This window comes from Globicephala melas, chromosome 3 (assembly GCF_963455315.2).
Source record: "Globicephala melas chromosome 3, mGloMel1.2, whole genome shotgun sequence".
NCBI lineage: Eukaryota > Metazoa > Chordata > Mammalia > Artiodactyla > Delphinidae > Globicephala > Globicephala melas.
Window position 1 is genome coordinate 170,417,992 of NC_083316.1, and position 26,829 is coordinate 170,444,820.

A 26,829-nucleotide genomic window follows, 5' to 3' on the forward strand; every position below is an offset into this window, starting at 1 on the left:
TAAGCCCCATGAATAGAGGATGCAATCAGCCCTGCAGGGAGACTGAGGTCCTGGAAGAGGGAGTGAATGTGCAAAGGCCCTGAGGTAGGAATGAGAAGATAAAACAAGAGAAAAGGCCAATGCCCTCCCCTCCCCCCGCCACATGACTCCACCGCGCCTCACTCAGTTTGCCCTCACTCAGTTTGCGTGTGGGGCACGAGGTGATTGTCTCCGGCCCCCTACCGACCAAGTGGCTTTGGGGGGAGCTGGGGCTGGCCTGGAGGGGACGGGAAGTCTGAGCCCTCCTCAGCCATTTCCACAACGGGGCGGGGCGGGAGGGGCGGTAACCAATTAGGCTTCACGCGAAGGAGGGGACGTCCCTCCGTGCCCCAGTGGGGTACAATCACTGTGTTTGGGACTGCAGGAAGTGTCAATCAGGGTGTGAAGGTGCGAAGCGGGCTTGCCCAAGTTTACGGAGGCAAACGTGGTCCTGGGAGCTCCTGGCTGGCTGGAAGCCCCTTAAATGATTGCACGGCACTCTTTGGCCAAGAGACTGTAATTTTGCAGAGAATTCATCTTGCTGATGTAAGGAGCTAACTTTTAACAATGCGACGACACGCGGTGGGGGACTGGAGGGTGCGGGCACGAGGCCCCCCACTCTGCCTGACCCTGCTGCTTCTGTGAACCGGAGGGATGGGAGGAGGAGGGGTGCAGTCTTGGAGGGTCGTCTTGGGTCTGGGGGAGAAGATGCCCGTTTCACTGGCTTTCTGGGCTGAGCCAAGCTTCCCTTCCCCCGCAAAGTGCACTGGGCTGGGGCTCTCCGGCTGTCTAGTTCACCGCATTCTCAAGCCTGGCACACTGGAGCCATCCGGGATTTATGTTCTGAAATCTTGTTTTTGTGACAACGGAACGGCCCCGTCACTTCACGTGGCAGAGGAGACTCTGCAGGTGGGAACTCGTCCCACCCCGCCTCCCTGGCCCCCAGGTTCCCTCTGCATCTCTGGGATCCCCCTTGGCTAGGACTCGAGCTGCTCCACTGCCCAGGCCTGGCCCTGCCTCTGGGGCCCTGTGAACAACAGCTGGGCCCCACCAAGTGCCCACCATGACGACCTTCAGCTCCCTGAGCTGCACCCCACCGGCCCTGAACTGGGGGTGCCGACAGCCCCAACCCATGTCCACGGCCCACTTCATGGAAAGATGAGCGGCCCGCCCAAGGCCACAGTCCAGGTGTCACTCCCACAGGGGCGGGGGTGGCCTGGCCAGCCCCACCCACGTGTGTGCAGGCGTCTCTTCCTCGGAGCCCGGCAAGTGGCCTCTGAACCCTGGGACCCAGGGTCCCTCACAGTGCGTCTGCAGCTCTGACCAGGCCCCCCACCACCACCAGACCAGATCCCCCAAAGCCCCAGACCTGCCGAAGAGGGCCCGGGCTCCCCACACGGAAAGGGGCTCCTCTAAGCAGAGGGAATAACAGACACAGCGTGGGTTTCTAATCCAAACGCACTTTCTTTATTCAAACCGGTCAGCGGGGACGCCCTAAAGCCCCAAGCGCGGGAGATGGGCTGGCCCGGCCTCCTCCTGGTCCTTGACGCCAGAGCGGACGCAGGCGAGCGCGGCCCCACGGCGCACCTGCAGACATGGCCAGGCACGCCAGTCGACAAAAGCAAAGAATAAACAAAAAACAAAACACACTCAGTAGATTTCTTCTTTAAGCTCCCAGAGTTTCTGGACCAACGAGTCCCAACCCTCAAAGCCAGGAGTGAGGGACTAAAAACGCCCCTCACCTCCACCAGTGCCGACAGAAACCCTGTTTTAAATTAAAAAATAAGCGAGTATACATTGTAGAAAATTTCTCTTAAAAATCTCACAATTTGTAAATGTATATTTTTTTCTTTAACATAAAAGTTTACAATATACGGTAAAATAAAGGCTCAGGAAAATAATTGCAAAAAAAAGGAAGAAAAAGAAACCTGAAGTTTTGAATTAAAGCTGAAGAATTTTTTTAACCCTGTTGTTGAACCAGTGACTTTTTTATTGAGCTGATGGGTTAGAGAAATAATACGTTTAAAAACTTCGGTCCAGATGCCCACAGCCACCGCCAGAAGCCCCCCACGCTCCAGTTGGTATTTTCCCCAAGTTTGTGATTGTCACGAGTTCACAAGTTTGAATCCTGGCCTCAGCCGCCCGACATCCTCAAGGTGCTGCGGCTAGCGTCGGTAGGGGTGGAATCCTTGTACGTTGTGGTTCTGACCGCGTCCAAAGCCACTTCCGCCGGCGGGGGGACCCCCCGAGCCGGGCACCGAGGGGCCCCCGTAGGAGGGGGGCTGCTGGCTGGGGTCTGAGAAGCCCTGTCCGAAGCCCGCCAAGTCCTGTCCGTAACCTGCGGGGAAGGGCTCAGTGAGTTGGGACCACTTCCGCTCCCACTGGCACCCACGGCCAGGGCCCTGCGCGGGGCAAGGCATGGACCCGGAGGGTGGAGGGCCCACCTGGGGGCCTCGGCAGGACCCTGGGCAGCTGTCTTGCACAGAAAGAAAAGCAGCTCTGAGACCCCTCGGACCCCTCGTCTGTCCCGTCTGCTCTCAGCCCCTTTCCCCACTCACTGCCCTGCCCTCACGGCTGGAGAGGCCCTTGAGCCTGGAGACACAGATGATCTGGCCTGCCTTGGTGGACCACAGGCTTCTAGAAAGTTTGTCCTCAGGTGGACCACAGGGTGGACCACAGGGTGGACTCAGCACAGATTTCAGGATGGGAGGAAACGTGACAGGCCAGCCTGAGGTACAGGTACAGAGCTTGGCCCTGACGGTGCTGCCTGCACAGCCCCTCCAGGTTGGGCAGTCCCTCCTCCAAGCAGGAGCAGACCCACACCACGCGCGGTGGAGGGGGCCGTCCCGGGGGCCCAGACGCCCACCGTGCTGCCCCATGGAAGGAGAGCTCGGGGCTAGCGGGGCGGTGGCCGGACGAGATCCTTGCCCCGGCAAGGGCCCGTCCCCGAGGGCACCGCCGAGTCCACCCCCGCCCAGGATGGCAGAGGAGGCGACATCGTGGCCCGGGCGCAGGCAGTGGGGACCGTGGAGGAGGAGGCGCCACCTACCTAGGCCACATCACTGCTCAGCCTGACCATAAGAGTGTAAACAAAGTGAGGGCCGAAGCCTGGCGGCTCTGGAGAAGAGGTACCCAGGCCTGGCAAGAGACGAGACCAGGCTGACTGCCCCAGGCGGCCTCGGCAGAGGAGCAGGGGCGGGGAGGGGCACACGCGCTGTCGCTCGCACACCCCCACCGGGGGCCGGCGACCCCACACCCGCCACCACCGCCACGTCCTGCTCCGGGTGAGGTGAGAACCCACATGCTCAGGGACCGCGGCCGGGCAAGGCCCCCAGGGGAACAAGAGCGTGCGGTGTAGGGGTGCTGGGGGCGTCTGTTCAGCGCCAGCAGAGCCCCAGGCCCACCCTGTCCCCACAGGAGCTCCTCTGATGGGTGCGGACCCCGGGCTCCAGCATCCACCTGGCAAGCACCCTTGGGGACGCACAATGCTGACGTCGAACGGCCCTCACACCCGCCCTGCGCCCTACAAACCCAGACACCCAAGGCGGCAGGGCCCACCGGGGCGCCCCCAGGCACAAGGCCCCGGACGTCTGCCAGCCGCGGATGCTCCTCCGCGCCAGCGCCCTGGCTGAGACCCCAGAAACCAAGCGCCTGCATAAGGCCCGCTCGAGCCTGGGTCTCTCGAGCTCTCCCCGCGGCGCGTGGATGTGGGGAGCGAGGCACTCACCGTACTGACTGTACGGGAAGTCGGGCTGCGCCGACGGCGGTTTGCTCATGTCCGGAGCGGCCTGAGACGGAGGCGGCGGGAAGGCCAGAGGTGCAGCCCCCGGAGTGGCCGGTGGTGGGGGAACCCCTGGGGGGGCGAACTGATCCGGTGGGGGAGGTGGAGGCCCGTAGCCAAAACCTGCAGGCAGACAGGAAAGACAAACACAGACGCGGTGCTCACCCTCAGGAAGCCGCCCAGACCACCTCCACCCAGCAGCCAGGCCTCGAGGACACCCACAGGCCGGGCCCACAGCCGAGGAAACGACCCCCACCGGGCAGAGCCCGACCAGCGGCCAGCCTGGCAGCACACGCCTAGCCGGGCGGGGCCGCAGCCCGGGTGGCCTTGGGAAGGCGGGAAGTTGTGAGCCGTCCATGAAGGGCGCCCCGCTCTTCCTCATCAGAAATGAAACTGGCTGGGGGCTGGGCCGGGAGCAGGCGCCCCTCCTGTAAGGACACGCGGTCATCAGGTGGCCTGCAGGCCCTGGTCCGGGCTACAGGGCTGCACTGCCCGGTCCCAGGTCCCGGGTCCCTGGCCACAGGGGGCCGCTGAGCACGCCGCCCCAAGGAACACGAGGGAAGGAAGGCAGAAGACACTTCCTGCCGGCCGAACGATACACTCAGGTGGCTGCTTGTCGGCCCTACAGGATCAGGTGAGGCACTTCTCTTTCCTGATGGACACACGGTCACCACGTGTGGCCACACCCCCTCTACCCACGGTGCTGGGGGACGGAAGGCCCGCCCCAGCCCTCCAGGGGCGCCTCTTCAATTACAGCTGGGCACAAAGCAAGTGAATCAAGTCCCCTCAAGTGAAGCACGGAGAGCAGGTCCCTAGGGATCAAGGTGAGCAAGAGGGTGGGGGAGGGAGAGGGTCTCTGTGTCCGACAGGGCCCGCGGCCACTTACTGAACTGCGGGGGCGCGCCGTAGCCCTGGGGGAAGCCCTGGGGAGGGGGGAACCCTCCAGGAGGGGTAGACACGATGTAAGAGGTGAAGGGCGGAGGCGGCGGAGGGGCTCCTCTTCCTGCGGGGGGCGGTCCGTAGCCACCTGGAACACAGAGAGCAGGATGAGGGCGGGCAGAAGCCCCCAGCCCCATCCACCAGTTTCACACCCTGTTCTCTCCATCTCCTCCCAACAGGGACTCACCAATCGCCTGTCCTGCTGGCACCCACATCCCTGCAGGGAAAACAGAGAGGGGTGGGTGCTGCGTCAGCGCCATGGCGTGGACTGGGGACCCCCGCCCCCCGCGGGACCTGGTGTCCCGACGCATCACGGGTGCAGGGGAGACGTCAGAGGGGAGCCTTCCTTGGGTCGCATGGCCCCAGCCCTTCCAAGCAGCCCCTCGGTCGGGAGGGCGGGGACGCCCACAGAGCAGGGACTCAGTCGCATGTGTGGGACTCAGGCTGGGAGGCAGGAAGCCAGGGCGGCCTCCGGCCAAGCGCTGGTTCTTCCCCTGCTTGTGGGTGTGAGGGCATCTGGTCTCACTAGATGGTCCCCTACAGCCGTGGCTTGTTTTGCAATAAAAACCATTCTAAAAGCCAGCCCTGGAGAGACCAGGAATAAAGCCTGGAGCCATGCAGAAACAGTCTATGAGCTTGGGGGCGCCCGGTGCCCTTCCCTGGACAGTGTTCCTTCCCTAGGTTTCTAAAGGGAATGGAGGCTCCTGGATCCTGGCTCGGGGCCCCTGGCCACCCCAAGCCTCCCCGCAAAGCTGTCCGTAAAAGCTCTGCCAGCCCCACACGGAGGGCCCACAGCCCAGGGAGCTGGAATAGACCCAAAGGGCTCAAGAGGCAGGACGCCATGCTTCCTCCCCGCTGGGTGGAAACCCCACTCTCCCCAGAGCCTCCGACCAGAGCCTGCGAGACAGTCAGCCACGTCCATCTCCCACTCCGGCCTCGTGGCACCTGCCCTTGGAGACACATCTCCGACCTCCGCCGGAGGCACCAGCCCAGCACTCCCAGCGCCCGTGGGCGGCAGACGGGACAGACCCACCCAGCCCTGGACAGGGAGGGGCCCTGGCGCAGGTTCCGGCCCCCACAGCCCGCACGTGTGGCAGTGGGCGCGTCCCAGCTGTGGATGGGCCCGTCGGGAGGGACGCCAGCCTTACCTTGCGGGCCATACCCCTGCTGCCACGTGGGCGGGGGCTGACCTGCCCAGCCGTTGGCGGCACTGGGCACGACCCGGCTGCCCCACTGGCTGGCCCCCGGCTGGCCTGGCGCTTGGCTTTTGCTGTCCCGTGGCTCGGCCCGTTTAACTTCCACCTAGACAAATCGAGCTCTGGTTTAGGGAGATGCTGAGGGTCTCAGACCCCCTTCCCTTCAGACACACCCTCAGATAACTTACAACTACACTTAGCATCTTATTATGACTTAAAACTAAATACTTAACTATAAACCTTATTTAGGCCAGTAACTTTTTTTCTTAAAAAAGTTTTTAAAATTCTTTTGTCTAAAAAATGTTTCTCAGGTACAACAGATCCAACTGTAAGTCACATGAAGCCCCACCCACTGCAGAGCAGGGCTGAGGGCCAAGAGTCCGCAGAGAGTTCTGTGCGTGACAGGGGCCTTTCAGTCAAGTTAAGGGGCAGTGTCAACCCAGGGTCACGCAGGTCAGGCTCAGGCCAACCATCGTGGCCCTCCTCTTGGCCCCGCCGGCCAGCTGTGCAGGCCCTCTCCAAAGCCCCCGCCCTGCCTTCGCCCTTCAGCTCATACCTGAGAAACACAGTTGGTTTACTTAGGTTTTTTATTTAAAATGTCTAATGGAAGATAAAGACTTACCTTCCCCAGGCTAACGCTTAAAGAATCTCAATTAACTCAAAATAATGTCAGAGGGAATGGATGTGATAAGAGAATCTTACATTACATCTAACAAAAAAAGTAAACAAACATGCAATAAAATGGACATTTGAATCAGTAAGCAATCTTCATACTGTGTTAGGTCAGCAGCCCAGGACCCTTCCGCTTTTGGACGTGCCAGGAGCCACAGCATGTGGAGGGTGGGACAAGGGGACCGAGGTGCCCATCCCACCAGGCCTAGCCCCGCCTACACAGCCTTTCCAATGTGGGCCGACTGACAGCAAAGACCCCCGATTCCAGGGCTGCGTTAGCATTCTAGAATCCCCAGTTATTCTTGTTTGTAGGATAAATTTTAGCAAGGAGAAAGAGACAATGAATTCACTTGGAGTTGTCCTTGGGGTCTCACAGCCTGGTGCGCCAAGCATCCTGTATTCAGAATCCCATCAATTCTGCCTAAAGGCATTCCTGGGAGAGGACAGACAGGCGGGGGACAGAGGCACAAAGACCCCACCTTCCGATGCCCCGAGGATGCTCCATGGACAGGAACAAAATCCCCAGTAGCTCAGGGCGGTGCGAAAGCAGGACCAGAGGACCCATTTCAAAGAACTCAAATTAATGAGTCTTCACACTTTCCTCAAGGGAATTTGGTTCCTGCTTACAAAGCAAAGCAGCCCTGTGATTTAAGAAGTATATATATTCTTTCAGTCTTCCTATTCTGCCCTTAGCTTTTAATTACAAGTGGGCCCCAGCCCTTCGAGACAGGGCTGGAGCTGGACTCTGCCCCTGGGAGCAGATCCGTGCACTGAGCGGGCCTCTCTGTCCCTGAAGGAGGACCTCACTTCTCCCCAGTTGTAAACGCCACAGGACCTTAAAACATGGGACACGGGCTCTTCTGAACGTGTGTTCATAACAGCGCACACCCTTGGAATCTGCAACCTAACCTTAAACTAGAAGCATCAATGAACGTCTCAAACTGAGAGCATGACTGTATCTCCTGCACAGTCAGGTTCGCGTGGAACTGAGTCAGCCGCCCATCTGTAAAGCGAAGGGGCGGGGGGGGGGTACCCCTGGGGCCAGACTCCCTCCACGTCTCAGCCGACGCAGGGCTCCGGCAGAAGGGCTGGGCTTGCCGAGGGGACGAGGACAAGCCGAGGGCCTGGGACGGGCGGCAGCCTGGGCGACTGCACAGCCCCCCACCGGCTACTCAGGTGAGAGCCAAGTTCTCAGCAAGCTCAGGGCCGGAAAATGAGGGGTCGGGCCACCTCCCGAGAGGCTCCCTCCGTGGCAGCAACACAGTATGAAGATGAAACACCAGAGGTCACTTGACTGCATGGAGTTAAGAACTATCAGGAGCATGTGGCCGGTACCGAGTTCACAGTAAGTGACCCAATTTGAAAACCAATCCTTCAGGATGTTTACGTTGCCTTCAGTTTTACACGGAACCTGTTCTCAAAGGTTCACGGCCCGGCACTTTACGGGCCGGCGTGGGACGGGAGGGGAGGGGAGGGGACACACATCTGAAGGAGTGGTCACTGAAACCAAGCCTGAGGCAACCCGTGACTTCACTGGACACCAGCCTGCCCGCCCCGCCGGCCGCCCCCCAGGGGCTCTAGAGCCAGGGGCTCCGAAAACCGGGTCCGACCCCCAGCTGGGGGTCCTGGGATGACTAGCCCGGCCCTCCTCCTGTCAAGGGATTTCCTCTCCAGTGAAATCCCGAGGTTGCCTAAGACTTAGTTTGGTCTTAAGGTAAAATAAAACTACAACTACACACTTTTTTGCCCATGATGTCGTGAAAATGCATGTTGACAGCCTGGTCCACTGATTGTTCGTCCTCGAAAGTAATAAATCCAAAACCTAGCCAACGACGAAGAGTGAATCAAGGTAGCAGGGTGTTGTGACACAAAACAGGATGATGAACAGTATTAGGGACGGGCCGAGGGATCGACCGAGGGTTTCAGCGAAGCAAGTGTGCGAGGCTGTGGGGCATGAGCACGTCTCAGCCCAGACGCCGCCTCCTCCACAGAGATGACCTTGGAATCACAGGGGCGCATCTTAGCAGCAGCCCGGACAGCAGGGCGGTGAGGGCCCGGCTGGCGGGCAGCCCCAGGTGTGTCGTGGGTGCGCTTCTGCTTTTCTGAAACCCAGGGTCCTCCCCCTCGGCTGGCAGTCGCTTTGCAGCTAGTGCTGACAGCAGCCGTACATTGTTCTAGCGCCTTAACAGAGGTACGTCTCTACCAGTTAGAGCCTCGCCAAGCTTGCCCAACGCTGTTGGGTAAGCCCGAGGAGTCCTGCCAAGGTAACGTACGTATGTATACAGGTGTCTATCTATACGTAGCTGCATAAATACACAGAGATACAGGCCACAGTGGGTTCCAGCAGGTCAAACACTGCTGTCGGCAGCAAGAGCAAGAGGCACCATGTCATCAAAAGGACAATTTCAAAGGGAAAAACAATTTAGCGTTTCCCAAACACAAGAAAGTGCAGTATAAACGAAGTTTGCTGGTCTGGTGAGCGCGGCTGCCTGGCTAGCATGGAGTGTCCAGCCCTCAGGCTGCTGCTCTGGCTCCCCAGGGCCCATCTGCGCTGAGCACTACAGGCCCCCCACGGCAGCCAGCTGCCGGAAGACCCCGAACAACAAAGGACAGGCCAGGGGAAGGGCCAGGGCCCAGAAGGGGCGGAAGATGGGTGTGGGGGGAGGGGCACGGAGCACCGCAGGAGGTGGACGCAGGGGGCGGGGGCAGCCCCTGGCGGCAGGGGAGGGAGCGCCCAGGAAGGAGGCCTCTCCAGCTGAGCAAAGAAGGATGCGGGAGCACAGCTGTGTGGACCGTGTGGAAAGACTCCTGGCAGAACTGTGGTGGGAGAAGGATGGAGGAGGGAAGGCAGCTCAGAACGGTAGGCGGCAGCCTCTCCGGGAGGCCCGTCCTCTCCGCACACGCGCCTGCCTGAGCGTGACACACGCATACAGGACCTGCACACGGCGTGGGGAGGAACTGTGAACAGACCGGAGGAGACAGGCCGCAGTGGCGGGCACGCGGGAGGGCATGAGGGAGCAAAGGCAGCGGCTGAGGTGTGTGGGGACTGAGCCCCGGGGCGGGGATGGGGAGCCTCAGATGGACCGAGGGACAGGGAGGGAGGGAGGGAGGGAGGGAGCGAGGGAGGGAGGCTTCGGAGAAGACTCAGGAAGGAGAGAAAGTAGGGACGAGCTCTCGGGGAGCCCGCTGACCAACTGCTGGCTCTGGCTCGGCTCCCACCCTCCACCCGCCTAGCACTGGGGGCCGCACAGGGACTCGCCAAGCCCCACGGCGGAGGATGATGGCAGGAGCTACATGGGAACAGGGCCGAGGGGCGAGCCCCAAGCACTCTCCCACAGCCCCTCCTGCCCAGACCCCGCGCCGGCTGCCTGGCGCCCCCGGGCCCGGGCTGAGGACCACAGGCGGCCCACGGGGTGACTAAGAGCAGCCTCGGGACCCCCACGTCCCAAGGCGTCCCAAGATCGGAGGCAAATGGTGGAACACAACATGGGTGATGAACGGCATGTGAGAAAGTGAACGTTTTCTCCAAGTGCAGGAGTGTCTGAAGCCACAGGGCTCGCGGTCCTTAGAGTGCAAGAGGCGGTGAGTCGTGGGGAAGGAGCCCCGGGGCAGGGCTTCTAGGGACGCGTCTGTCTGTCAAGAGGCGACATCACCGCTGAGGAAGCGGAACAGAAACACACTGAAACTTCGTTTACACCCCACTGGAGCAAAGCCCGCTCCCTCCTCTGACTGCGGGACTGGCCTGTACCTGTGTGATATAATTTAGCACCTGGAGAAGAGAAATCTAAAGAGATATCGTTAATCACAAACAATTCACAGAGAGAAAAGGAAAAACAACTTACTTAACATTACTGTACTTTACTATGAAACACTTAAGTATGTCACTAAGCATGTACGTCTACATTAAAATTAAGACTAAGACTTAACAGCTTAATCGACATGAAGTGAGGATACGTTACTTAATCATGGAGGAAGAGGAGGATGAGGTTCAAATGGCAAACTATTCTCCAGCATGGCGGGCGCATGCTGTGGGCGGCGCCGGCCACGCTTGGATGCCTCGAGGGGCTGGGCAGGGGCCGCGGGGCCTGGCGCACCTAGCTCACAAGGCCGGCCCAAAAGCGGTTCAGGAACCAAAACAGGGACAGAGGCAGGGACAAACAGCAGCAGCCGGGGGGGAAAAAAAAAGAAAGAAAAACAAAGGGCACGGAAATTGGGCGCCCAGTGTCCCAGCCCCGCAAACCACAGTGGACGTGCAGGTGGCGGCGGGGGAGGCTGATGCGGGCGCGCAGGGGCGGCTCCTTGCCCTCCTCCCACCCGCCCCGCCGACTTAGGGGACTTACGGAAAAAAGAACAAGAAAAGAAAAAAAAGCATGGGATGGATCAAGGGAACTCCACGTTCAAGCCGAGCTGGGGCAGACCTAGCCTGACGACATGAAATGAGACTCCTGACTTCGCTGGAGTGAACTTAAAACAGGAGATGGTCGTAATTGAGCAAGTTCACAATTTAAAAGAAAGACTAATCTTTCAGGACACCCTTAAAAACATAAACCATGTTGAAATTCATGCCAAGTTGTAAAAACTTCAAAAGAACGAGCTTAAAAAAAAAAAAAAAAAAAAAGGTTGTACCGCCTGCCCTTGGGAAGCAGACAGGCTGGGGCTGCGTGGGAAGGGACTTCAGTCTCCAAACCACCCTCTCCTGAGGCAAGGCTCGCTACAACCACCACCTAATTGTGAGATAGTTTGCCATCTGAGGGGAAGGCCAGGGACAAACTCCATCTCTTTTACCTCGAGGCCTCTGCTTTTCCGCGTCGTAGATCATGACCACTTCCGTGACCTGGAAGGGAGATGGGCGTCTGAGGGCCCAGGTCTGCAGGTGGCACAGGCACATCTGCCTACAACACTCCCGGCCCCCGCTGCCTGGGACTGCCTGCCGAGTGCAGGAAGTTCCGAGGCAAAAGGCCGGCTTCCTGGGCTCTGAGACCCATGGGGCCGAGAGCAGGCCGAGGGGTGCTCACGGGGCAGGGTAGGTGGCGGGTCACCAGGGGCCCAGGCCCCACGCTCCAGTGGGGAGACGAGAGCCAGGACCTCCCACCCGGGATCAGAGTCCCCGGCCTGGCTGGGCCACCACGTTCCCTTCCTCGTCCACTCCGCACAAGTTCCTGCCAGGCCCTGGGTACAAACAGGTACCACCAGGCAAGCACGCTGCAGCCGGGGCACGCGTGGCCAGTGGAAGCCTGGGGGGACTTCGTGTCTCTGCTTCGGATGAGGGGACAGCCTCCCAGCCCACTGGCCCCCTAAGCCCTGCCTGTGTCCTGTCTGCCCCGCTAGAACTCAGCTCCCCAAAGTTTTTTAGCCTCTTCCAGAAAACAAACCCACCCGCCCCCCATCCTAGGGGAGGGGGCGGAAGCCTCACCCAAGCCCAGCCCCTTCTTCCTGACACCATCTAGCGCTTTCCACCACAGTGGCTACAACCGACCCGAGGGCCTTCCAGGAGGTCAGTCTGCCCCATTTACAGTAAGTCCTCTCCTGGGATGGTAACTGGCCATGCAGGGAATGGATGGGGCTTTGGTCTGCTTTGTGCCAGGCTCAGCCTCCCCAGGACACAGGGCTGCGCCACTCCCGCCCTGACCGACCTGCTGCTGGCGCGGGGAGAACTCACCACTCCAAATTTCTTGAAGTATTCCCTGAGCTCTGTCTCACCACAATTGTGAGGAATTCCACCGACAAATATCTTATTTGATTTACTGTTATCACTCCTGGGTCCTTTCTGCTGTTTCAAGGAGGAGAAGATGGTTAGTTCACGTGGGGAAACTTCCTAACACTCCCCGCTATTGTGCACGGTGTGGCCTCTGAAGGTCAGACCAGAACCCCAGGAGCCCAGTGAGTCCAGAAAACCGCAACGGCCGCTGTACGAATGAACGTGTCCACCCGCCGACAGAGGATGGGGCGCCCCAAGCACGCCCACCCATGGCGCCTGCCAGCTCTGCGGTGTGGAACCCAGGGCTTTAGGAGAGGAGAACGAGTACCAGGGTGGCCTGCACAAACCAAACTGGCAGACCAGGCTCGCTTCCAGGGGCAGTGTGTAAGCTGGTGACGCACAGACGCTGGAAAGCTCTGGTAACTGAGGCTCAGTTGCCACCTCTTCCGCCTTCTGGCCTGGACCCCGCTCTCTGTGGACACCCCGCGCTGCCACCCCCCAGACACCAGCAGCTGGGGACGCAGAGGCTGCACTTTTGGGCGTGGGGGCAGGGTGCCAGCGGCAGGGGCAGGCGCAGAGGTGGGTACACATACGGCCAGCCCCCACAGCCACGGGTTCTGTGTCCTTGGATTCCACCAACCGTGGATCAAAAATATTCAGAAAAAAAAATTCCACAAAGTTCCACAAAGCAAAACTTGAACTTGCCGCACACCAGCCAACTATTTACACTGTATCAGGTATCATGAGTCATCCAGAGATGGTTTAAAGTGCACAGGAGGACGTGCGTAGGTTACAGGCCATTTTACATAAGGGACTTAAGCGTCTGTGGATTCTGGTCACCTCGGGGGTCCTGGAAGCAGTCCCCGCAGATCCCACCGAGGGACGACTGTGTAGATCACTGATGCTGACCACTGATGAATCTGGGCAGTGTTTTATTTAGGTGTTCACTGTACCACTCTTTTTCTGTATTTGATATTTCCTAACAGAAAGCGGGAAAAATACGCCCTTGGTCTGAGGCCCCTGATGGAAATGCAGGTGCCCAGGCCCCAGCCCCGCACAGCCCCCAGCAGGGCTTTCCTCGAGGACAGGGCACTCTGGGTGACGGCTGGCCTGGCGCCGGGGGGCACACGCGGCTCAGAGTCCCAAGGTGGGTTCTGAACTCAGCAGGCCTCCTCCCTGGAGAGGAGCAGTCAGCAGAGCACTGAGCGGTGGGGGGCCAGGAGCAGTCGGCGCGGATACAACGGAAGGTTCCTAACGACAGATGGCTGTGAGCCGTCGTTTGCAAGGTAGACTAATAAGAAACTTCTCGGCTACGAGATAAAAAACTTCCAACACCGAATCGACCCGAGCCGTTCTCAGCTGCTCAACCTCATGGTGGAAGCCCTCCTGTTGCTCAGTCTGAGTGAGCAAGGACCCAGGTCGGAGACACGGCTCCCCTCGCATCAGCGGCTGCGGGACACCCAGCAGGAGCCCCCAGCCCCTTACCCAGCCTTCCTTCGGCCGCGTCCTCTCCGGCTGCATCCCCCGAGGCGTACAGGGCTTTGGGTCGATCTGTTGGAAGTTTCAAAGGAGCAGTGGTGAACAGGAGGCTTGCTTCCCCCAGAGAGAAGGTGTGAGCAGCAGGGCCAGGGGCACAGGGCCCATCAGGTGGCCCGGGCCGCATCCTGGCCCAGCACCCAGTCTAAGCTCAGAGCCTTAACCCTTCAAACCAACCCCACGGGAAAGCAGTCCTCGACACACACACACCACAGCTTGGGCACAGAGGCACGCCCAGGAACCACACACAACAAGACAGAGAGCTTTCTTCGGGGACCAGCACTCACGTTTCGGCCATCGAGGGTGTGTGGTCTGCTGGCCAGCACTGTGCCCACGCAGTTTGGGTCTTTGAATTTGACGAACCCAAAGCCTCGAGACTGGTTGGTTGTCTTGTCTTTCATGATCACGCAGTCCACAACCTCTCCATACTGGGAAAAGTAGCTGCGCAGTGTCTCTGCTCAAAGATCGAGACATACGCACATGCACAGCAGGGCATTAGGCAGGTCACACACTCCCAGCCCATCAGCCTGACCTGTAAAGTGTGCAGCTAGGAACCTTTAAACTGGCTGATCCACTGACATGGGGGCAGCGGAGAGGGTGAAGGACGGGGCGCCAGGGAAGGGAAGGTGCACCCCATCTCCGCGGGAAGAAAAAAGGCCACAGCTAAGTAGGCAGAGCCAGCGGATCCCTAGCCCTCCTGGCTCCACCTCCACACGCCAACAGCCTCTGCCTTCAGAGCTGGCCATCCTCCCCGACTGTGACCATGACCATGACCATGAAGCATCAGGACGAGATCAAGTTCCAAAGCCCACGATCATTCATCTCTGCCCCCATCAACTCCTGATCAAGTGCCCCTTCCCAGAAACCAAGACAATAAATAAGTCAGGAATTAAAGACAATTCACACAATCCAAAGACCGAGGTCCATTCGCACCTACCTTGGGTGGTGCTCCAGTCAAGACCGCCCACGAAGAGCTTCCTGCAATGCAACGAGAAAACATTCAGGGTCAAGAGGGTTCTGCCCTGGGAACTCCCCGGTGATCCAGTGGTTAGGACTCGGCGCTCACTGTCGTGGCCTGGGTTCAAGCCCTGGACAGGGAACTAAGATCCCGCAGGCTGCATGGCACAGCGCCCCCCGCAAAAAAAGAGGGTTCTGCCCAAGGTGCCGACCATCTGGCCTACCCTAAGGTGGTAACCCGGGGCATGGCCGTGGCCCAGCCTCATCAGTCAAAGGCATGAAAGAGGCCTCCAAGATCTGCCCACGGGGCTGGAGTGAGAGTTAGAACATCCCAAGTCGCAAGTACACGCTGACCTCAACCACAGTAAGAAAAGAGAGATCGACGGCACCCCCTACCGTGCCAGTTTGGGAGCAGGATCACGGGGCAGCTTCCCAACTGCTCAGCAAACACCAAAGGTTTCCAAGTCCAGAGCTGAGATCCCACGCAACAAACTCGGACGACAGCGGGGATGAGGGCTTTAGGACAAAGCTGGGATATGCAGCACGTGGTCACAAGTAAGGACCCACAAATCACTGGGGAGGTCCCTGGAGCTCAGACGTGGCAGGGTGGCCCGGGCTGTCCTTTTGGACAGGTGCCCTAGAATGTTTGAGAGGAAAACTTCCGGTGGTCTCCCTGCCTAGTGTCCACATAGTCCCGGGGTGGGTCCAGAACCCAGGAACCTTCCACTGCCCGCCACTTTCAGGCTGGCTGGGCCTAAGTGAACGGAGAGGTGCCCTGTGCTGCAGGCTCCCAACCCGATCCGGGGCAGGTGTGATAGGGCAGGCAGGGGACGGGGCTCTCCACCCCACCTGCTGCCATGGGGAAAGGAATGACACCGTCACCCTCGGAAGAGCACCCAGGCACTGTCCCCATCCACAGCCAACCCCACCTTGCTTGGCGTGAAGACAAAACAGCCCCCCGAGGCTGAGCGCGCTGAGCCTCCGAGCGCCCGAAAACCGGCAGCTGGGATGCAAGGACAGACCCTTGCAGGGCAGTGGCCCTAGCCGCACTCAGGGGTCCCTCCCACTGCGGCTTTCTGCCTGGGGGAGAGAAACTCAGTGTGGAAGAAACAATTTCCCCACCCCAGACAGGTGGCCCCTGCCATCCTCAACATGCCCCCGTCCCCCGACACAGAGCGCGTTTCTGGATCGGGAGGCCAGCTCACACCCGGGCCTCGTGACCTTCCTGTCCTGTCCCCTACGCATCCCTGCGAGGTCAGACCAGGCTCCTCCTGCCTCCCAGAGACCCTGGGGAGTACAGCCCGCAGCTGTACCCCACTGCCCCAGGGCCTGGCACCCAGGCAGGCAATGACCGAAGGGCCCTGAGGCTGGCAATGGACCGCCTCTGTGCCCAGGCGTTGGGCACAAGCACAAACGGGTTTGCTGTGGAAAAGCAGCTTGAAGAAACAAAGGAGCTGGAGCATTCTCAAAAAACCTGAGACAAACGCCAACTCACTTAGAGGAATACCCACCTCTGTTTAGCCTGCATGTGATCAGGACAGGAAGGTTGTCAGCCAGTCCCTCCAAGCAACCCAACCCCCATGCCGCTGAGGAGGAAGGAACTGGTCTGACCAGTCCAGGTTCCAGCCCTCGTTTAAATTTCAAAATCAGATGTTAAGGGGAAAAGAGAGAGAAAGGCCATCACCTGTGCAAATTGACAAAACCGGAATCTGCCCTGTGTATTAGATGATGATATGGTGTTGATATGTGCTTCCTGATTTTATCACTGTGCTGTATTTAGAAAACGTTTCTGTTCTTGGAAAACAGGACACACAGGAGCGTCCAGAGGCGCACAGGGCTGGAACGTGGCATGGAAAGCATGCAGCGGGGCCGGCGTGAGGAGATCGTGGCGACTGTGCCCCCGTTCCTGCCACTGCTCTGTGAGTCCCAAGTTATATAAACTAGGAGGCGAAAGCTGCTCACCCCTGAGAAGATGCCAGGAGCACAGCTGGCACAGGAGAGAGCTCTTTGTGACCGGAGACCCCATGCCAGCGCTGTGCTGGGTGCTTTATATATTTCCTTTCCTCCTGCTCCCTGTCTGCAGATGGAAGTTCCGGAAGGCCCAGGGAGACCTCGCTGACTCGCGGTGGCAGGGACTCGGGGGCTCTAGGCAGACTTGGCGCCATCGCCGGTATCACAGCCAACACACCTGCACAGGGCGCCGGGCTCTGCCCACCCTGCTGCCGTCGTGGGGTGGCCCAGACAGACTTGCTTGGCACCAGATGACCTCAGGCCTTTCTGGGCGTTTACACACAACTCAGCAGATGAAGGGTCAGCTGACCCTGCGTGGCAGCCTCTCTCCAGCCCTTCCCTGCTATGAAGGGTGCCAGAGTCATCACTCAGCTGAAGCTGGAAACTGGGGGGCCCTCCCACAGACCCCACCCTGCCCCCAGGGGACCTCCTGGCTCTGTCACACCCTTCCATCCCTGGAGACCCGAGAAGAGGTCTGCAGTCAGCGCTGGCTGCCGGGGTATGCACCCCAACTGCCGGGATGGGATCGCTGCCTTCCTCCAGGAAGGGGTTTGGCACAAGTGACCAGGTGCTGGGGTCTGGGAAACACTCACCCTCTTCCGGCTGCTGAATGGAAACCTGCTCTGGATGACTCCCCTGTCCTTGCTCTGGGTACTTTAGGGCAACTGTGTGGTATGTACACCAGAAAGTCAGGCTCCGGTGGCTTCCCCGGCCCAGGCTGCCCACGGCAGGCACCACATGCCGCGCCCAGGAGGACAGGGGGCCAAGGCCAGGACCCCTCACACGGTCCGGCAGGCGGCCCTCTCCTCGACAGCCTGTGTTCACGCCTTTCTGCAGCCAGGGAGCCACCCCACTTCCAGCCCTTCTGCTGTGACAGACTGGACACCCCAAAGACAGTGGTCGGGGCAGGGATCTCACTCCGCAGGCTGGGCTTCCCTCCACCGGCCGGTGAGATCACCTCTCACAAACTATGGGGCCGCACAACACATGGAAAGCCTGGGTTGACCTTCGCTGAGCACGTGGGAGGCGCGCCAGCTCCCAAAAGACACCACAGCCCACCAACCCCCGCTGGCCGGAGCCCCCCAGACAGCGACCTCCGCCGAAACACAGCCGCGCTCCCCTGCAGGGGTGCCCCCAATTCTAGCCTGGCCACCCTGGGAGTGACCTTGACCGAGTCCCCTGACCCTTCTAAGCCTCGGTGTGCCCTGCCAAGGGAGGAGTCAGAGCTGAAGCTACAGAGGTCCAGCGCAACCCAGGGCAGGGGTTCTGAGGAGGGGCCCCGCACAGAGGGCAGCACGCCACCAAGTCCAGGTGCTGGGCCCACTGCAACGGCCAGAACCAGAAGGGAGTCAAGCGGAGCAGCCCCCAGCATCACAGCCAACTGTACAGGCGTCCAACAGCCCTGGGACACACGTCCTAACCCACGGAAGCGAGTGGCATGGACACACTGGGAACCAGGCCTCAAAGAGCAAATGCTCCCAAACAGGGGTCTCACCTGGACAATCCTGCCCCCAGGGGACACTGGACCACGTCTGGGGACATCTGTGGCTTCTGGCATCGAGGGGGTGGGGGCCAGGGATGCTGTTCCACACCCTGCAGAGCCCAAGACAGCTCCAAAATGCAAGAGAGAAGCCCCAGAGAAAAGGCCCTCCACCCCCACCCCTACAGGGCAGGACACCTCTTGCCCCACCACACAGCGGCCCCCCCAAAGGGTGCTCACGCCCACAGGCCTCAGGAAGCTCGGCCCTGCATGCTCCCGGTCTACACCCACGGGGCCAGCCAGAGCTCAACGGAAGGCTCTCTGCGTTCAAAGCCTCCACAAGTAACCGTTCCAGAAAGAGCCACGCCCATGAGGGACCCACAGGCTCCACCCCAGGACCCCTCCAGTGCTAAGTCACCTGAGCCCTCATGTGCCCCCCCATCACCCACCTCCCGCGTTTCTGTCCTGAGCAGCCATGCCCACACCTCTCTCCAGAGACCCAGTGCTGCTTTCCCTCCCCTCCCCCAGGTCCCTCCTCGCCCTGGGACCCTCCCTTGCCTTCAGTCACATCCAAGGGTCCCTGTCTCACCAGCCCGGGGGAACGCCAGCAGAACCACATCTGCCAGATAAAACCCCCCTCAAACTCCTCTCCGGCTCCATGACACATCAGCCCCCAGAACCTCAGTCCGGGGACCCCTCTTAAGCTGACTCTCCAAGGCCACGGAGGAGACCGGGACACAACCCTGACCGCTCCCCGGCCCTCAGCAAGGTGAGCACCTGTCCCGCTGGGCGGCCCAGGAGGGAGGACATCTGCTCGCCCGTGGCACCTGGCTCCACGAGGCCACACGTGACACCTGCTGCTCCTATTGGACCTCTGCCCTCAAGACCCGCCCCGGCTCTGCTCGGGCCACTGTGACAGCCAAGATGACGAAAACATGAACTAAAAGCAGTGGCCTCACCAGCCCCTGTACAGTCCAGACGCAGGGAAGCTTTGCCTTCAAAGGCTCAAACTCAAAAGTGCAGATCCCCGATGGGGCGGCACCCCAGGCATCCACCCACTTCCTGAGGACGCAGGTACCCTCGACAGTGGAGCCGCCCCTCTGGCCTGGGAGCCGCTCGGGAGGGGCTGACCAGACACCAAAGCGAAGGAGGTCTGAGGGGAGGGTGGGTGTCGTCAGCGATCAGTGAGACTGTCACATTCCCATAACATAACTACCACATGGTCTGAGCATGACGCACGCTCCCACACGGTGACCACCCCAAGTGGGCAACGGTGGTCCCCCCCCCACGGGAAACTCCAAGAGGGCCCATCACCAGGGAGCCGGATGAGGTCACGAGCACTGAACTAGAACAGCCACACAGATAAGGAAGTCAAGGTGGACCCGGACTTCCAACAGCAATCGGAAACAAGCCTCCCACAGCAAACAGAAACTGACCAATGCTTTGGGGCAAAGCAATAAAGTTTCTGGGACACCTGACATCTACAACTTTAGAACTCAGGTAACCTGGGTGCATTCACCAGGGTGGCGAGGGGAACGCGGCCAGGCAGGTCCCTGATCCTGATCCTGGTTCTGCTACTTGCTCTGCGGCCTCCCCAAGCTGCCTATGGGTCTGGGGTGGGTCTGCGGTGCCAAGGGTGGGACCCTTCAGACCCAGCCTTGGATCCTTGCTCCACCATCTCCCAGGGGTTGGTACAAGCTGTAGGGGTGAACCGCCAGGGACCCCTGTCTGGCCGTCTCCTCGAGGGCACACCGAGGGGCAGCCTCTTGGATCTGGAGGCTCCCTGCCTTCCCAGGCGAGAGAAAAGGCAGCCCAGGCCTAAAGAAGTCAGCCTCTTGGCCGCAGAAGGCTTGGCTGTCAGGAAAAGAGGCCCATGTGGCTGTGGAAGACCTGCTGCCGCTCCCTCAGGTCCTGCCCCTTTCGCCGCAACTTTCTTGCTGCCCACATCCTAGTTTCCCAGCGGAAGCGCTGCAACTTTTCACTTACCCGACACACAGCTCAGACTTCCAGTGCCTGTACATCTTTCCTAAACAAAGCAGGCTAGGAGCTACACGCCTTCTTTCTGGTCCTCTAAATGCTGTGGGGTTCTGGAGGGGGGAGCCCACAAAACACACTTTATGTCCTATGGTGTAACGTGCTGCTGGAACCTGGCAGGGGCTCAGTGAGGCCAGCCACCCACCAGCCAACAATGACTTACTCACCAAATCAAGCGTTTTGTAAACACCACATCTGTTCAAAGCTAAGTGCACGGAGAAATGTACACAAGGCCTCGGAAACCCAGCCCAGGCTGTTTTGCCATCTCCGCAAAAAGAATTTAACTGTAAAATTACGCTGATGCTGTAGAAACCAGTCTCTGCAAAGAAAACTAGACCAAACCCCTAGACTAGGGCAGAATGGGATTTCCTGGCTCCTGTGGGATCACTCTCCTCTCCAGCTCGTTTAGCATTAGGCAAGATTATAATTAAAAGGGAAACTTAGCTATAACAAACCTTCTCTCACTAACAGTTGCACCAAGGAGAAAGACCTCAGGAGCAAGCCTGTCTGTCCACCTCCCAAGTTTCTCTTTCTCTTTATCTTAAACCCGCCCATGGGGGTTAGGTGGGGGCTGAGCAGGAAGGGGCTCCAGCAACATAAAAACAACAGTTGCAGACACCCCATCAGGTGGCGCGGAGGCGCTGAGATGGTGGACACTGCGGGGTGCGCTGCTTGCAGACCGGGGACGGCCCCCCATGACCTTGGCCCTCGGGCCTTCGGTTTGCGAAACTACACTTGGGAGGAGGGTAGATGGTGGAGTGGGCACTCGCTGAGTCCCGAGTGGGATAAGCTGGGCGGCGGCAGAACTGGAACCCCCCCCCCACCGACCGGGCCGCCACGTGCGCTGACCCGCCAAGTTCGTGCACGGGCTGGGGGCTCCCTGGACCCCACAGGTTCCTGTTCGAGGTCCCCGAGGAAAAGCACGAGCACGGGGACGGTTCCGCCCCCCCCCCCCGCCCAGCGAGAAATCCAGGCGCGGGGGCAGACAGGGTGCCCCGGACCCCCCCCACCCCGGGTTCCCGATCGAGGGTCTCCCTGCGGTAAACTCCGGCTCGGCGGCGGGGTCTCCCCCAGTCAGGAAACAGCAGGGACCCCCAGGTGAGGCTCGGGGTTCCTGGCCAGGAAGCGACGGGGCGTCCGGACCTCCAGGACTCCCCGGATCCCCCGGTGGAGGTTCGGGGTCCCCGACCACGAGGCGGTGGGACACCCGGACCCCCAGGACTCCCCGGATCCCCCCGTTGAGGCTCGGGGTCCCCGGCCACGAGACGGCGAGGCGCCCGGACCCACAGAACTCCCCGGACCCCCGGTTCCCGCTCGGGGTCCCCGGCCACGAGGCGGCGGGGCGTCCGGACCCCCAGGTCCCCCCAGGGGCCCCCGGCCCATCGCGCCCCCGGGCTCCCGGCCGCCGGCTCGGCACGGCCCCGCGGCGTGACCTTGACGGGCCGGGCGGGTCTGGGCGGGGGCCGGCCGAGGCGGCGGCGCGGGCCGGCGCGTCCTCACCCGATCTCGTCGGCGCCCGAGTTGTTCATGGCGGCGGCGGCGGCGAAGGCGCTCGGCGTCCGGGCCCCCTGGCTCGCTCCCGCCTCCGGAAGGTCACTGGCCCCGGCGCCCTCCCCACAGCCGCGGCCCGGATCTGCGCAACGGCGGCGGCCGCGCTGCCTCCTCCCCTCAGCGCCAACGGTCACCGCGCGTCCCCGCGCCCGCGCCGCCGCCCTGCGCTCGCCCGGGCGCGCTCCCGCACGGGGCCTCCGGGGGCGGAGCCAGGGGTGCGCCCCGTGTGCGTGCGTGCGTGCGGCGGGGCCCGCGCCGCCGCCGCTTGGCCGCCGCGCGTCGGCCTTCCTCCTCGGCGACTGCAAGCGCCGCCGCGGGGCACGTTGGGAAGTGGAGTCCCGCGCGCTGGCGCCGGCCCCGCCCCGAGGAGGAGAGCGCTCGGATCGAGCCGCGTGCGTGCGCGTGCTGCGAGCGTGCGTGCGTGCGCGGCGGCGCGGGGCGCGTGCGCGGCCGGGCGCTCGGGGCTAGGCACCGCGGGGCGCAGGCGCGGCTGCGGCTTCCTTGTTCAGTCTCGAGTGCGGGGCGGGGCCACGCATGGGGTCAGCCGTGGGAAGAGGCCACGCCCGCACCCCGCCGGGCCGCAGGACGCTTCGGCGCCACGTTCGGCTCCTGCGCCTCGACTGCTCCCGCTGCCCCCAGAAGACGATACCGACGGTCAGAGAGGCTCATTCACCTGCCGAAGGTCACTTAAGGAAAGAACTGGAATCAAATCCAACAGTTGGCTGTAGATGCAATGATTATGAAAACACATTGAGTCCCTGCCATGTGCCAAGGATTGTCCTGCCCTCATTTGTCCACACCGGTGGTTTTCACCCAGGGTGATTCAGCCTCCTTCTCCCCTCGGGGGACAATGAGCCATGTCTGGAGATACGGTTTTGGTTGTCACCACCGGAGGTGGGTGCTACTGGCATCTAGTGGGTGGAGGCTGGGGATGCTGCTAAATATCCTACAATGGGCAGGACAGTCCCTCCAGCAAAGAATAATCTGCCCAACACGTCAACACGGAGAAACCCAGGTCTACACGGACCATAATAAAAGCTGACCTGAATGATGTTGTCAGATGGTGGTTTGTGCTGCGTGGTGACTTTCCACTCACTTTCTCAGCCTCTTGGTGGCCTGACAATATAACTGATTCACCATAAAATGAAACAAATGTGAGGAATCAAGGAACCAGGTCACAGGCAAACAGTATAACATAAAACATTTAAAATACACCTCACTTTGGCCACTTTACAGTTTGCAAAGCACATTGGCATCATCAGATCCACCAGAGGAGAGTGACTTATTAGTCCCCATTCACAGGTGAGAAGCAGAGGCTCAGCAGAGGGGAAAGGAGTGGCCTCAGGTGGCATTGGGCAGGTGTTCTGTCTTCCCCCTGGGGGCTCTGTGAAGTTTCTCTGGTCAGAAGAAAGCAGTAATACTTGCGGGGGGTGGGGGGGCTGGCTCCCCACTGGGGGGGGGCGGGGGAGCACGGCCCAAGTGCTCAGTCAGACAGACACGCCCTAGGTTGCTCACACTTCACTATTAGAAGAGCAGAAAATTGGAAGCAACCCCCATGTCCATCCACTGGTGACAGGATAAATAAACCACGAAGGGCGTGAATGACATGCACAGGATGTGGTCAAATGAAGGAAGGCAGACACAAACTGTTAAAAAGAAAATACTTTTAGGGCTTCCTGGTGGCGCAGTGGTTGAGAGTCCGCCTGCCGATGCAGGGTACACGGGTTCGTGCCCCGGTCCGGGAGGATCCCACATGCCGCGGAGCGGCTGGGCCCGTGAGCCATGGCCGCTGAGCCTGCGCGTCTGGAGCCTGTGCCGTACCGCAAAAAAGAAAGAAAGAAAGAAAGAAAATACTTTCAAAAATACAGACACCTACCAGGGCTAAAACAACAAGCAGCTATGTACCTGCCACTGAAACGAACACATGTTATTAGCGTTTTTGTCACGTTTGCTTCAGATCTTTTTAAAAAAATGAACTTGACGGTTTGCTTTTCCCTCCTCCCCGTTCACTTCCTTCCTCCCACCCCAGGGCAAACGGTGGGACAAAAACGGGTATGTGCACACTTTCCTGAATTTACTCCTAACGTGGGTTCAGGCATACCCAATACACAGAATATAGTTTTGGCTCTTTTTTTCATTGTGGTAAAATACACGTAACATACAAGTTATCGTATCCCTTTATAAATACACAGCTTGGTGACATTAAGCACATTCACATTGCTGTGCAACCATCCCCACCATCATCTCCAGAACTTTCTCATCTTCCCAAACTGAAACTTGGGAAGTTTCAGTTTGACTCCCCAGCCCCTCCCCCAGCCCCTGGCCCCCACCATCTACTTCCTGCCTCTGTGGATGTGACTCCTCCAGGGACCCCCTGTGAGTGGAATCAGACAGTATTTGTCATTTTTCATCTAGCTTATTTCACTGAGCATCGTGTTCTCAAGGTCCATGCACGTTGTAGCGAGTATCAGTGCTTCACCCCTTTTCATGGCTGAGTGATGGTCCCCTGCGTGGAGGGGCCACATAGCGTTTATTCATCATCTGTTGATAGACACTTTGGTTGTTTCTACCCTTTGACTATTGTGCATAATACTGCTAAGAACGTGGATGTACAAATAAATGCCCATTTGGTCCCTTTTACTTTAAAACATAACTACATGTAACACTGTATACACAGAAAACATACAGCTATGTGGACATTGCCTGGTAGAGGGGAGACCTGGGCAGAGGGTAGGGATCATGGGGACCTTGTTCTGTCATAGCTGCCATGTGACTTGTAATTATGTCATGTACTTATTCTTGTCCATCCCCCCAGTAGGCTATGAGCTCCAGAGGAGTCAGGGCTGGGCCCCCTGAGGTGAGGAATTCAGTATGTGCTGAATAAATGGGTGACTTTCACTTCCCAGGAAAGAGCTGCGGGCTGCTCTGTAAGGGGGGCTGACAAGCTTTCTGCTCAGGGCCACACAGTAAGTATGTTTGGCTTTGCCAGCCTTCAGGTCTCTGTGGCAATGACTCTGTGCTGTTGTAAATTGGAAAGTGCCAGAGTCCATATGTAAACAAGTGGTCCTGACTATAAACTTTATTTACAGACATGCCAGTGTGACTGTTGTATAATTTTCACGTGTCTGGAAATAGTCTTTTGATTTTTTTCAACCATTTAGAAATGTAAAAAGCAGGACTTCCCTGGTGGTCCAGTGGTTAAGACTTCCTGCTTCCCCTGCAGGAGACATGGGTTCAATCCCTGGTCAGGGAACTAAGATCCCACAAGCCTCGCAGCATGGCCAATAAATAAATAAATAAATAAAAATGTAAAAAACATTCTTAGCTCACAGGCTGTATCAAAACCACAGAAGGGGGCTTCCCTGGTGGCGCGGTGGTTAAGAGTCCGCCTGCCGATGCAGGGTACACGGATTCGTGCCCCAAGTCCGGTAAGATCCCACATGCCGCGGAGCGGCTGGGCCCGTGAGCCATGGCCGCTGAGCCTGCGCGTCCGGAGCCTCTGCTCCGCACCGGGAGAGGCCACAACACTGAGAGGCCCGTGTACCGAAAAAAAAAAAAAAAAAAAAACACAGAAGGGGGATGTGACCTGCAGGCCAGAGTTTGCCAACTCTATAATGTTAGAATGTTTTGATCAACTGTGTCCCTTTTGTTATCAGAAAATAAATATTTTCCTTCTTTTAAAACATCTTTTAAGACTGTGGTCTGGAGTCAGGCACACCCCTGTTCCCATCCCCTCTGCCACCGATTTGCTGTGTGTCCTTGAGAAAGCCACCTTCCCTCTCTGAGTCCGGGTCTGCAAACTGCAGATAACAGCAGCACACGCACGCTAGACTCTCTTGAGAAAAGTGGACACAATGAATGACCACGTGTCGGTAATTCATTTGAAGACATCAGCTGGGCAAGAGTGGTCACTCCATTGAGAGAAGAGGACCCCAGCCAAGGCTGGAACAGAGACCCCTTGGCTGAGTCGCCAGCCAGATTGTGCCATGCCATCAGCCACTCTTGGAGATAGAGTCCAGGCTGCATGTAGGTGACAACTGGGAGGTGGCAGCTTGGCCAGACACGGGCGGTTCCTTATTTCCTGGGCACCAAAGCTGCAGGAAAGGATCCCAGTTGACTATCGCCTCGGCTTCCTCTTAGTGTCTGTGTGGGCAGTAGCCTCTGAGACTGACCCCTACTTCTTGATATTCATAGCCTCCTGGGATTCCCTACCCTTGTGTACATGGCTTCTAACCTGTAGGATAATACGGCCAGGGTGAGGGGATGTCCTTCTGTGATCAGATGGCAAACGGTTCTGACTTCCATCTTGCTAGAAGCAAGTTGTCACTTCAGGGAGCCCCACATGGCCAGGGACTGAATGGAGTCAACAGCCAGTGAACAAGCCTGGAAGCGGATGCCTTCCCCAGCTCTGGGCGACACCTTGACTGCAGCCTTGCCAGAGGTTGTGAAACACAGGACCTGGCTAGGCTAAGCTGCACCTGGATTCCTGACCCACCGAAAAATGATAAACATGTGTTGCTTTAAGTGGCTACATTTGGGGCAATTTGTTACATAGCAGTAGCTAATGAATACAGCCTGCCTTCTGTCTCCGGCCGGGCATTCCAGGGCATTGCTTGAGTTGGGTGCCAGTAGTGAGTGCCATCTGTTTATGTGGGTGGCCCAACGATACTGGCATAAGGATGCCTGCAAAGCCCCCGCCACAGTAACCAGGACAGCTGTAAGGAAACTAGACAACACAAATTCACATGGGCTCACGAATTCAGCGTGAGCCCAGCCCTGGTGCCTGGTGACATCTACTCATCCTGCCTCCGCCTGAGGGTCTCATGGAATCCATGCTGTCCCATCCAGACCACATTAGACCCAATGTGCCCTCAGGAGTCATCAAGCATTTTCTGTGTGCCAGACGGGTCGGACAGACGATATAACCATGAAGAAATACCTTCGCTGAGTGAAATAC

General features: G+C 59.1%; 1 protein-coding gene across 8 annotated transcripts; it reads right to left on the bottom strand.

Annotated features, from left to right (window-relative positions):
- Nucleotides 1–1,468: 1,468 nt before the first annotated feature.
- DAZAP1 (DAZ associated protein 1) lies at nt 1,469–22,089 on the bottom strand. 8 transcript variants are annotated; one of them, XM_060297450.1, is made up of 13 exons: nt 17,401–21,254; nt 16,760–17,150; nt 14,778–14,818; nt 14,128–14,294; nt 13,790–13,855; nt 12,266–12,376; nt 11,392–11,440; nt 8,346–8,428; nt 5,887–6,040; nt 4,926–4,955; nt 4,686–4,826; nt 3,746–3,922; nt 1,469–2,356 (listed from the first exon to the last, which is right to left on the bottom strand). In XM_060297450.1, the coding sequence occupies exons 2-13, from the start codon at nt 16,960–16,962 to the stop codon at nt 2,184–2,186; spliced, it is 1,395 nt and encodes a 464-aa protein (XP_060153433.1). In that variant the 5' UTR covers nt 16,963–17,150; nt 17,401–21,254; the 3' UTR covers nt 1,469–2,183. The 8 variants fall into 8 exon arrangements, with proteins under 8 accessions (XP_060153433.1, XP_030701509.1, XP_030701508.1 ...); XM_030845649.3 differs by lacking the exons at nt 16,760–17,150; nt 17,401–21,254 and adding an exon at nt 21,822–22,068 and having other exon boundaries at nt 12,266–12,373; XM_030845648.3 differs by lacking the exons at nt 16,760–17,150; nt 17,401–21,254 and adding an exon at nt 21,822–22,065.
- Between the last annotated feature and the right edge of the window lie 4,740 nt (nt 22,090–26,829).

What these genes read in the sequence shown, in the direction of transcription:
- DAZAP1 (XM_060297450.1), bottom strand. Translation starts at nt 16,962, where the DNA reads ATGGCGCCAAGTCTGCCTAGAGCCCCCGAGTCCCTGCCACCGCGAGTC. An exon ending in ACACCCTCGATGGCCGAAAC is followed by an intron (nt 13,856 to 14,127) that starts GTGAGTGCTGGT and finishes AACTTCCAACAG; the next exon opens with ATCGACCCAAAGCCCTGTAC. An exon ending in GCAGGGGTATGGCCCGCAAG is followed by an intron (nt 4,956 to 5,886) that starts GTAAGGCTGGCG and finishes TTTTCCCTGCAG; the next exon opens with GGATGTGGGTGCCAGCAGGA.